The 11,599-nt window shown below is 30.9% G+C and overlaps 1 protein-coding gene across 1 annotated transcript; it reads left to right on the plus strand.

Moving 5' to 3' along the window:
- The first annotated feature begins 8,094 nt into the window (after window positions 1–8,094).
- On the plus strand, window positions 8,095–10,757 carry LOC11412297 (transcription factor MYB16). Its single transcript, XM_003618482.4, has 3 exons — window positions 8,095–8,399; window positions 8,633–8,762; window positions 9,823–10,757. Exons 1-3 carry the CDS (start codon window positions 8,267–8,269, stop codon window positions 10,631–10,633), a joined length of 1,074 nt encoding a protein of 357 aa, XP_003618530.1. The 5' UTR covers window positions 8,095–8,266; the 3' UTR covers window positions 10,634–10,757.
- The last annotated feature ends 842 nt before the right edge of the window (window positions 10,758–11,599 follow it).

Consider the following 11,599-nt stretch of genomic DNA (forward strand, 5'->3'; position numbering starts at 1 on the left):
AGTCTAGATCACTGTTTAATTACGTACTGCACAATATGTAATTGTTCGAGAATATACACCTCAAAAATATGGCTTAATCATTCGATTAAAACCACTCAATATGGTACATAACCACTCTTATCGAAACTGAAGGGACAGAAAGGAGTAGAAGCAGAAGAATGACTCGTCAACACAATTCGAAGGAGGGAGAAGAGAGGAAAAACACATGAATCATCAATTGTGAATTTCAGTGTAAAGAATGAGTGGGGGAACTCTCCTTTTATAGGCAGAGTTCGTAACAAAAAATGAGTGACTCAAGGATTAAGTCTGACTTAATCCTTAAGCAAACACGTTTTTGTTTCAAGTTGGATATATCCGTAAAAATCCGGATACGCGTTTAGGATCAGAACGAATATGTAATTGTTCGAGAATATACACCTCAAAAATATGGCTTAATCATTCGATTAAAACCACTCAATATGGTACATAACCACTCTTATCGAAACTGAAGGGACAAAAAGAAGTAGAAGCAGAAGAATGACTCGTCAACACAAGTCGAAGAAGGGAGAAGAGAGGAAAAACACATGAATCATCAACTGTGAATTTCAGTGTAAAGAATGAGTGCGGGAACTCTCCTTTTATAGGCAGAGTTCGTAACAAAAAACGAGTGACTCAAGGATTAAGTCAGCTTAATCCTTAAGCAAACACGTTTTTGTTTCAAGTTGGATATATCCGTAAAAATCCGGATACGCATTTAGGATCAGAACAAATTTATTTGTTATACTGTGACGCTTTCGGATAATGATTAAATTAATTAATTAATTAATTAATTTATCATTTTCAAGTGAAAAAAATATATATGGGTACCTCAAGGGCACACCCTTGGAGGTCACCCCACCCTTATATAAACACTTGCTAGTTGGTGTGATTCACCAATGTAGGACATTTTTAAGTCTCACACACTAGTTCTCACATAGTGTTTTTCTATCCAATTTTTCACTAGAATTAACTAGTATTCCACCAGATGACAATGTGGTAATTGGACCCAGTAAATATTAAAAGTTTATTAGATTTTCACACCGTCAATGTTTCTAAACTATTTTATGTATATATGTGTTTGAATCTTGGTGTACTCAACGACCACGTGTTCTGGGTTATAATTTTTCTATGGGCTATGATCCTATGCAATGAATTTACTTTGCATGTGTTATATTTTTTTCTCCAAAGATGACTTAATTCCAATACTGGATTTGAGCTAAGCAAGAAGCTTCTCCATGGTGATTGGAAATATACCAAACTTTCACGTGCATAGGATCTTAATTCCATCACTTTGATATTAAAGTAGTTGTTGGATCTAAATGATTTTTATTTTATTTTTTTTGGTCAAGTTATATAATTTTAATTTGGGGGCACAACTTTTATAATGCCAAAAACATAATAGCAAAAATAATAAATACACCCTTGAATTTCGTCGATTTTCCTTTTCCTATTGGTCTAAGCTAAATAATTAAAAGGAAAGATAGGTATCGCCAAAACACAATCTAATTTGTTGGTGACATTGAAAAAGTATCTCACCTATTAGAATGGACATATTTGGGGGACACCTATAAGCTTTATATATACAATTGAACCTATATTAATATGCAAATTTACAAGAAATATAACATCATTTTCTATATGTTGACGCATTAGTTTTGAAATTAGGTAGAACACATCAAGTAGATAATCATCTTCATGATCGTGAAATTAGCAACAACAAAAAAAGCACAAACCTACCTACTCATTGTTAAGCCTAAAATAAAACATCTCAACTGATACCAGATTAAGCATTGATTATGACATTGTTGGAATAGAGTTCTTTTATTTCTTACATACACACATATTACAAAAGAAATAAGAGTACTTTGTATACTTCTTTTTATCAGTCATTCAATGAATTCATGATCAAGCTAAGTTATTTTTTACAGTTTATTGACCACAACATTGTAATAAAGGTCAATGCTTTTACTTTTTCCTACTTGTATGATTTGTTGAAAATGCAATTTAAATTTCAAATTATAAGATTTAAAATATGTATTTTAAGAAGAGTTGTCAAATGGATAAATCCGGTCCAACTCGCTCTAACCCGATGGGTCAAACCAAATCGACTTTTTTTGCCATTAGGCTTCACATTATTGAGTCCGACACGACCATTATGGGCGATGTGGACTAATTCACAAGTTTGACCAAGAAACATGTGTTTTCTAGAAGCAGGATCAGACGGTTTAGCTTTGCCGTGTGTCATTAATGTGATGTTGTAACATTTAAGGAAACAATATATACGCTTCTGGAATATTGTGCTGAAGACCGTATTGGATCAGCTGTGTTGTTTAGCCTAATTTGCTTATCAAGCCCATTCTGTATTCAGGCTATATATTGGAAGACTCAAGACTTAAAGAATCACCGAAGCCTTCATATACAAAAGAGTCATTTAGAGTATTAATGTTTCCATTGTTGTTTGTGAGCCACTCATGGATCACCTTGATGCTTGAGTTGGACTTATAGTTGAGTTGTATTTTGTGAATCACTCATAAGCTTTTAAGCAAGAATGAATTTTGTTTCTCGTAGTGTGTCTCCATTTTCTTTGTATTTGTCCTTATCACATGTAGAGTGATTGAGAGGAAGTGAGAGGGAGGTCTCTTATCTAGGAGGGTCTTAGATAGAAATATCACGGGTAGTGATTAAGTGAGAAGGCGATAAACCGGAGGTTGTTCACATAGGACTTTCAATTAATACTATTATAGTTGATTTCCTTCCTGGCTTGGTAGCCCCAAACGTAGGGGACGTTTCACCGAACTAGGTTAACAAATATCTTGTGCCTTTTATTTTCAGCTTTTATCTACTCTTTGTTATTTGTTATTTATGTTGTCACGATGTCTTGACATCATACTTAACATCTCTTACTGCGTGCCAGAATTTCAAGATGTTAGTTTGTCTTTACATGTATGGATTAAAAATTAGGGTTGCAGAGTTTCTTTCACAGGAACCGTGGGTAAAGATTCCAAGGCAAGCACGCTATAAAGTTCGTTAATGCACAAAAAGAGAATTCAAATTATCGCTTGCCCAACGAATTCATGTACCAAGGGTTTTGTACTTTCCAAGACCTATATAGTTTTGCATTTAGATCTGCAACCTAGTAAGTAGTTTCACCCTTTTCAATTTAGTCGTCCATGTATATGGGTTTTTAATCTTTGGAGACCCGCTTAATACGCATGATTAGAGGTTTTGGAAGCTAAGACTGGGAGACATTACATGACTTAACGACTACATATGCGAAAGTGGAGTACTAGTTTGAGCTAGGAAAATCAATGTACAAATGATGAAAGTGATTGTTGGAGAGAACTCCAGCTTTCGTAGGCAAAACCCCACAAAGAAAAAAGAGGGAACTTAGAGTATGGAAGGAGGATGGGAGGTCATGTTGTGAAGGCGTATTCATCTCGCAAAACGGAGGCTTGTCGTTCTTTGTCCTCATTAAAATAATTTTTTGGGAATCTTCCTTGATGGGTCACTTGTCTCATAAGTATTCAAGTCAAACATGCTTAACTTTGGAGTTCTTATATTATAAACTACTAAAACTAAGGGGCATCTTATTGATATAAGTACTACCAATAGATTCTTATAAGTTTGTTTCATCTGCATAGTCTCATATTTGTGCAACCTCTAGATTTGTCCCATTTTTATGTTAATATGGTCTAGTCATGTGTCCCTCTTACTATGACATGTCAAAAACTACTTACTAAATCATGCATTGAGCATCAACAATCACTCCTTGTCCTCGCCAGTCTCAAATGTCACAAACTTCTATTAGCAAATTATAACTTATTGACGAAGACACGATTGACGCTAATGTGCAATCCTATAATGAGATATGAAACCCAATTTCAAGTATTGTAAGAGGAAGATGTCTTGCCAAACCTCAAAATTTAAATTTTCAACTCATGCATCTAAATTATAACATAGGTCATCGTTGCTTGACTTGCGAACATTTTCACACCACCAATAAGAATAAGTCGGTAGAAACTTTTTTAAGCATGTGCGTAATTAATTTTACTTATACATTATTCTAGAAGAGCACATCTAAATATTTTACATTATTTCATTATTTATTATTGTAATTTAATTCTACTATATTTTTGCAAAACATTGTCTAATCGATTCACTAGTGATCTTCATTTATTTTTGACAATTATCAACCATGTGATACTTGTATAACAATGACATGTGTAATAGTCACTACTCATTTAATAGGTTCATTAAGACTATGCTGGACCATTGCAATACTAGAGCTGGCAACGATCAAAGAAAATTTAAGTTGGTGTCCCCATTGTCCTTTCTGCAGCCAATATGAGTGTTGGATCCATGAGACCTATGCATCTCACACCACGTACAAGCACTCACATTTATGTTTTCTATTTTAAGTTTTTAACCCTTTTTCCTCCTTACGGGACCCTTCTTTTGTCTTTTCATGCACCAAATCATTCAAGATCCCCTGCCGCAACCCTAGAGCCCCCACCCTCATAAATTCCCTTTCCTCATATCAAACTACCAAAATACCCTCTCAACAATTTTTGGATAACATAACATGTTTCAATAGTAGGGTTAGTTTAGCTCAACTGATAGAGACATTGTGTATATATGTATGAGTCAGGGTTTGAAACTTGCTTAGTTGATAGAGACATTATGGTATGTATGAGTCGTGGTTTGAACCTTAAATTCTTCATTTATTCATCTTAATGAATAAATTTATAGTAATTAAATTACTTGACATAACAAAAGGTTTCAATGAGTAGAATAGATGTAGACTCGCTAAGGCGGTGAGGTTAGAGTAGATCTCGGAACTCAAAACACTAATAAAGACAAATTATTGATCGAAAAAATCCAAAATACATTGAAATTACGTTCTTTTAAAATATGAATCAACTTTCTATCAACTGAACTTTTATATTAGCCTTATGATTATATTGTTGATTCTCCATGGAATTAAATCACCCATGGTCACAAACTATAAGTGCTCACCTTTTTTGGCAGCTCACGTTTTCTTGGTAATTTATTATTGATGACTTAGAGAGTTATTTAAAATACATAAATACTCAACCATAGTGGATGCCAACTATGTTTACTTAGCTAAGTTATTTTGCTTTTTCCCTTATTAATATAGCAAAGTGCTTCCATGAATTTCAAGTTAAATAGAGTCCATGGTACTAATATAGATTCTAAGTTATTTCAATCACTAATGTCAATTGTAGCTCCATAATGTAAAAGTAATAAGACTTTTAATAACTTCTATATAGGCTTCTGCGTCACTTCATCCTAATGCTAGATCAAATGTTGGTCTTTTAGTTAATACTTGTGAGATTGGACTCTCTATATGTGCCACTGAATAATGGATAAAAATTAATGCAACCACATAGAGATCTTTTAAAAAACATAAAGATCATGACGTATACATACATAATAATATAGTAATATACGGTATATATATACATATGTTATAATATACTGTCTATTTGGGTCTATTTGGGTTGATCTAGTGGTTGGTTTGGGATCTTGGGGTGTGCTCCTCTCAAGATTTCAAGTTCGATTCTCTCTGGTGCCAATTTTGCGGGCAAGTCCATACAAGACTTTGCTCTGGTTTAGAACGGGCCCCCGCAAATGGACGGTGAGATTGATCCTCTCAGATTAGTCGTTCCTTGGATCAGATATATACCAAATTTAAAAAATATATATATATACGGAACATTCACTAACTAAAATGTAACTAAAATATTTCTCTCTAAATCTCAGTGATGATAGAGTCAAAGAGAAATTTTACGTTTTTGTCACTAAATTTTGTTACAATTTTTTTTAATAGTTATTTAAGGAAAACCATACACGTAGAATTCAGAATATGGAAGAACTAGTCCTTGTAAGTTGTTCTATTAAATAGGTTGTAGCCGACCTCAAATGGATATAGCTCTAAATTATGCATGGATTTATTTATTGCTATGAGAAGAGTCTATTATTCAAATTTCAAGCTAAGTTAAGACTGACAAGACTATGTTTAGTCAAGTTTATGGTCAAACCTACTTTACATAAAAGTGTTTAAATTTGAGATTGAAATTTAGGGTCATAGAACTCGAATTCAGTCAAGCTGGTTAGAGTTATGACTCAATTAATTTATAGTTTAATAAGTTAGGTTCAATAGCTAATAGGTTAATAAAACTCATTAAAAGTTTGAATTATTTTCTGTCAAAAAATATTGAATTATTTGTCCCTCCTTAATACTACTACTAGTAGTTTGCTAGATATGACCTTCTACATATTGATGATATATCTGTCATAAATATATTGATTAAGAAATTTAAAATATAAATACGTATTAAAAATACAGATTATTAAATATTTTTGTTTCAAAAAATATATTTATTATTACTATTATTATTATTATTATTATTATTTTTTTTTTTTTTTTTTTTGACAAAATTATTATTTTTTTTTGACAAAATTATTATTATTATTATTATTATTATTATACAGATTTTATGATTAAATATTGACATTAGTGAAATCCACTCATTTCATGATCCCTTAATAAACTATTTAAACTAAACAATGATTTTTCTTCAAAAAAAAAAAAAACTAAACAATGATTTCACTTTCTTATCAGGTTAATTAATTTTTGTCTAGTTTGAGTTAAATCCAACTCATTTGATTTAAATCACTTTTACCCGTCATTATTAAGTAATAATTTTTTTCCTTCCTTTCGACGATGGTGTATTAAAGAATAGCTATATTTTAGACCATATACTAATGATCATTTAAATGAACCCTAATTTGAAACCCTTTATTAAACTAGTTGTGTTCTTCTTCCGGGTCAAGAAAATAAATGGAAGGGTTAATATATACTTTTCCACATTATATATGATTATATTTTTCTTGATTGAGAAATTAAAGTTAAAGAGAGTGTGGAAAAATGTATTTTTCAATTAAAAGTAGTAGAAAAATAATTTAATATAAAATCATCAAAAAGTTAACACCAAAAAATTCATCAAAAAGTAAATAATATTCCTACTGTGATTGGTGGATAGACAAAAGAAAATATAAAGAAAAAAAAAACTTGGATTGATGGACCCATATGATGGAATAATTAAAAACCGGCTCTAACAATGCCATAAATACTTGGTGAGTGGTGACGTATCTCTTAAAACTATGGCTATCAACTTGGTAGCTCATTGCTGTAAATAGTTTTAAAATTCTACCCCATGTAATAATAATAATGATGACAATAACATAAAAAGACAATTATCACTTAATTTCCCCAATCTACCATTTTATCCTTCCATCAAAATTGTATTGCACATGTGATTAACAATTGGTAATATTGATATTGTTATATTTGACAACTTAACCTGAGTTCAAATTCAGAGTATCATAGTTGTTCGTGGGTTTTAGATGGTCTTTGTTACTCCATCTACATACCTAAAATGTTGTATTGCAAAATCAACAATGAGTTAGTCCAAATTAAAAATGATTTAGACCTCTTAATAAGTTGTTGGGGTTCAATCTCCGACTCTTATGGATGAAGAAAATTTGATCTCTAACTCATATTAGTCTCTATTAACAAAAGTGGAAAGTTCGTACATATAACATGATTTTGTGACTATTAAATCCGTCATAATTTTTAGCATTAGGAAAAAAAATGTGATTATACACTTATAGATATAAGAAAACTTATAGTCCTTAGATTATGGTCACATTTTTTTTCATTAAAAGATTTTTCATATTTACAGATCCGAACACATTAACAATCTCGATTATTAATTTGAGATCAAACCACTTATATAACATTTTTATCAAATCAATTTTAAACAATCTCTACTTATGATTTAAGATCAAACGATCAAGATCGGTGATAATTGCACAACAATGTTAGCGTAAAGTATTGATCTATTTCCCATATTATCCATGAAGCCTAAAAAAGTGGAATATACCATAGAAGATAATTTCACTTGAAAGTGAAGGGTACTTTTGTAACAATGATATGATCCCATAGACACGGTTAAATTAGTTTATTGTCCCATTTATGTCGCTGACCTTTCTTCTCTGCCCATCTCTTCATTTAAAATTCTTATGTCCTTCTCTCTTTTTTTTCTATCTTACCATAGGTTAAGTACTTCTTTAAATTTCTCTTTCTCTTCTCTTCTTCTTTGTGTTCTATATAAATAAGAGCAAAAACTACTATAGTCTTTAGTGTTAAACTCACTACAAAATGGGACGTTCACCATGTTGTGACAAAGTTGGTTTAAAGAAAGGTCCATGGACTCCAGAAGAAGATCAAAAACTCTTAGCTTATATTGATGAACATGGTCATGGAAGTTGGCGTGCTTTGCCCGCTAAAGCTGGTAATGATGCCTTTGCTTTTCTGTTGTTCGTAATATATCTCATTTTAACTTATTAAAAAAAAATGTTTAGTTTTTCTTGTTCACTTTGATATATTATATACATGTTATGAATATAAATAATACATATGATAGTATATATAACATGTTCATAGTGTTTAAGGTTTTTATTTTAATATGATAACATGTTTTTAATGTTGTTAATTAATGAAGGTTTTTGTGATATTGTAAATTAGGGCTTCAAAGATGTGGTAAGAGCTGCAGATTAAGATGGACTAACTATCTTAGGCCAGATATTAAGAGAGGAAAGTTTAGTTTGCAAGAAGAACAAACCATCATTCAACTTCATGCTCTCTTAGGGAACAGGTTTGGTATATTTCCTTATTGTGTTGTCATCTTAATTAATTTCTAGGTTTAAGTCTTTTAGTATTTTCCTTAACTCATTTTCTTCAATTGGTTTTATTCTCCCTATCATTTTCTTCAAACACATTGATTTGATTTTCTTTATTTCTTGACAACAATTGATTTGATTTCCCACCTCGAATTTTTTTTCCTTTTGTTGTTTTTCTTTTTTGAAAAAAAATATTGTAAAATAAAATTGAAATTAAAGATGCCTATATTTATATATGTGGCAACTCAACTTTTTATTTTTGTTCCCATTCTTACTCAGCACTTACTATAATCATTCATTTTCTGTTGGGGCTATAATTTCTTCTTTTTCTTCCAATTCCCTTGTTGTGAGGTATGTCTTAAATGCAATGTCCCCTCAAATTTTTCCATTCTACTATTCCTACCCATTCAATCAAATAAATAAAAAAAACAATTCCAACCCATCCCCAACAAATAATTCAAGTTATGCTCTCTGCCATTTTCTTAAATTTATTACTCTCTGACATCCAAGTTTGTTCAAGGTGTAAATCTTTAATTCCAAAATGATAAAATTATGTGGCTTCTGATGCTTCATATAAATTATCTTACATTTCTTTCCTAAAAAAATATATATGTTACATTTTGCATATTATTGAACTATTAACCAATGGGATATTAATGTTACTATAATAAAAAAAATATTTGTAACATTTCATTACTAGATAAACTAAAATTAGTGATCGAAAAAATAAATCTCTTTCTAATTATTTTGTCATAAAATTTAACGACAGAATAAGAGAGAGATTTTATATTTTTCCTCTCTAAATTTTTCTTGCAGATGCTAGTTTTTTTAGTAGTGTTTCTCCACTAAAATTGAGTATTAAAATTTGTTACATATATTAGTCTCATATCATATATACCATACAACACAACTTTAACTAAAAACAACAAAAAAAACAAAAAAATACTATGTTTAATTTAATATTGTGTGGATGTTAATTAATTAGCATTGACATTTTGTGTTATGTTTGTATTATGTTTTTCTTTGTAAAATTAGGTGGTCAGCTATAGCAACACATTTGGCAAAGAGAACAGATAATGAGATAAAGAATTATTGGAACACACATCTTAAGAAAAGGTTAACAAAAATGGGAATTGATCCAGTTACACACAAACCTAAAAATGATGCACTTCTTTCATCAAGTGATAATGCTCATTCCAAAACTGCTTCAAATCTTAGTCACATGGCTCAATGGGAAAGTGCTAGACTTGAAGCTGAAGCTAGACTTGTTAGAGAGTCCAAAATTCGTTCACATAATTCACTTCTTCATCATAATCACTTGAAAGCTTGGAATATTAATCTTGAGTCTCCTACTTCAACTTTATCTTTCAATGAGAATGTTGCACCAATTATGAATAGTGGAGAAATTGGAGGTGAAAATAGTAATACTATTAACAATGGTAATGAGAAAAATAATAATGATGATGACAACAATGTTGTGTCTATGATTGAATTTGTTGGGACTAATTCAAGTTCAATTGTGAAAGAAGAAGGTGGTGATGATCAAGATCAAGATCAATGGAAAGGTTATGAAAGTTCATTGACTTTTACATCAAATCTTCATCATGAGTTGACTATGTCAATGGATCAAAGTGTTGATGATGTCATTGCTGAAGAAGGGTTTACTAATCTTTTGCTTAAGACAAATTCTGAAGACTTGAGTTTGTCAGAGAGTGGAGGTGAATCTAACAATGGTGGTGATGGTGGAAGTGGAAGTGGAAGTGAATTCTATGAAGATAACAATAACTACTGGAATAATATTCTTAATTTAGTTAATTCTTCTCCCTCAGATTCTCCAATGTTTTGATATTAAGATGTGTAGACATTGTGCTTATAGTTATAATCAATTGAAAGTTTAAGATATATTAAAAGTACTAATTGAAAAATATTTTAACATTTGTCGATCTGGATTCTCTGCAGCCATGAAGTCAGTCTTGTCGTATTTTAGTTATTGGATACATCTAACGGCCGTGATTTTTTATTTTATCTTTTAAAGGTGTTAAATAATGAAGTATGACTTATTGCAGAAGTGTAGAGGTTCCAGATGGTATAAAAAAACTTAGTGTGAAGATTAATATAATATTCTCTTTTAAATGTTATTGGGTTAATTATGTTTAAGCTCCCTACAAATAAGCGGATTTTTAATATTGGTCCCTATTTAAATTTTATTAAATTTTTCATCCCAACGTTTTTATCCGTTTGTAAGTTTGGTCCTTGCGGTCAAACTGTGCTAACTAGGCTAACAGAATGCTGACCCAGACATGCCACATGGACATTTCAAGTGACATGGCTGTCATGTGGTAAATGACATCATATGTTTTTGGTCCCTATAAAATTGGGATCTTTTAAGTTTAGTCCTTACTTAATTTTAATAGTGTTTTTAGTCCATATAAAAAAATTATGCACTCAATTTTAGTCCATACTAAATCTAAATTTGTTTAATTATGCTTAAATTTTTAAGATTTTGAACAATTTTTTGCACAAATGTTAAGAAAATTCTAAATTTTAGTAAACAAACTTTTTTTTTTTGACAAAAATAAAACGATATTCATTCATTCAAATCGATAGAGTACATCAGATACAAACATCGCTAAAAACGTAAAGGGTGCATCTGCGAACAAACTCACAACACCCAAGTTAATAGCATACAATGGCAAAATGCCTACAAATAATATGATAAAACCTAAATCACCGAAATACCCATGCTTCTGGATCTGCAACGTTGACGTCTAAATCATTGCTTGAATTTGTAATTGATTGATGTAGATCTTTC

This window comes from Medicago truncatula, chromosome 6 (genome assembly GCF_003473485.1).
Source record: "Medicago truncatula cultivar Jemalong A17 chromosome 6, MtrunA17r5.0-ANR, whole genome shotgun sequence".
NCBI classification, from domain to species: Eukaryota; Viridiplantae; Streptophyta; class Magnoliopsida; order Fabales; family Fabaceae; genus Medicago; species Medicago truncatula.

Coding starts and splice junctions, on each gene's coding strand:
- LOC11412297 (XM_003618482.4), top strand. CDS start 8,267: ATGGGACGTTCACCATGTTGTGACAAAGTTGGTTTAAAGAAAGGTCCA. Junction 8,400..8,632: donor TGCTTTGCCCGCTAAAGCTG/GTAATGATGCCT, acceptor ATTGTAAATTAG/GGCTTCAAAGATGTGGTAAG. Junction 8,763..9,822: donor CATGCTCTCTTAGGGAACAG/GTTTGGTATATT, acceptor TTGTAAAATTAG/GTGGTCAGCTATAGCAACAC.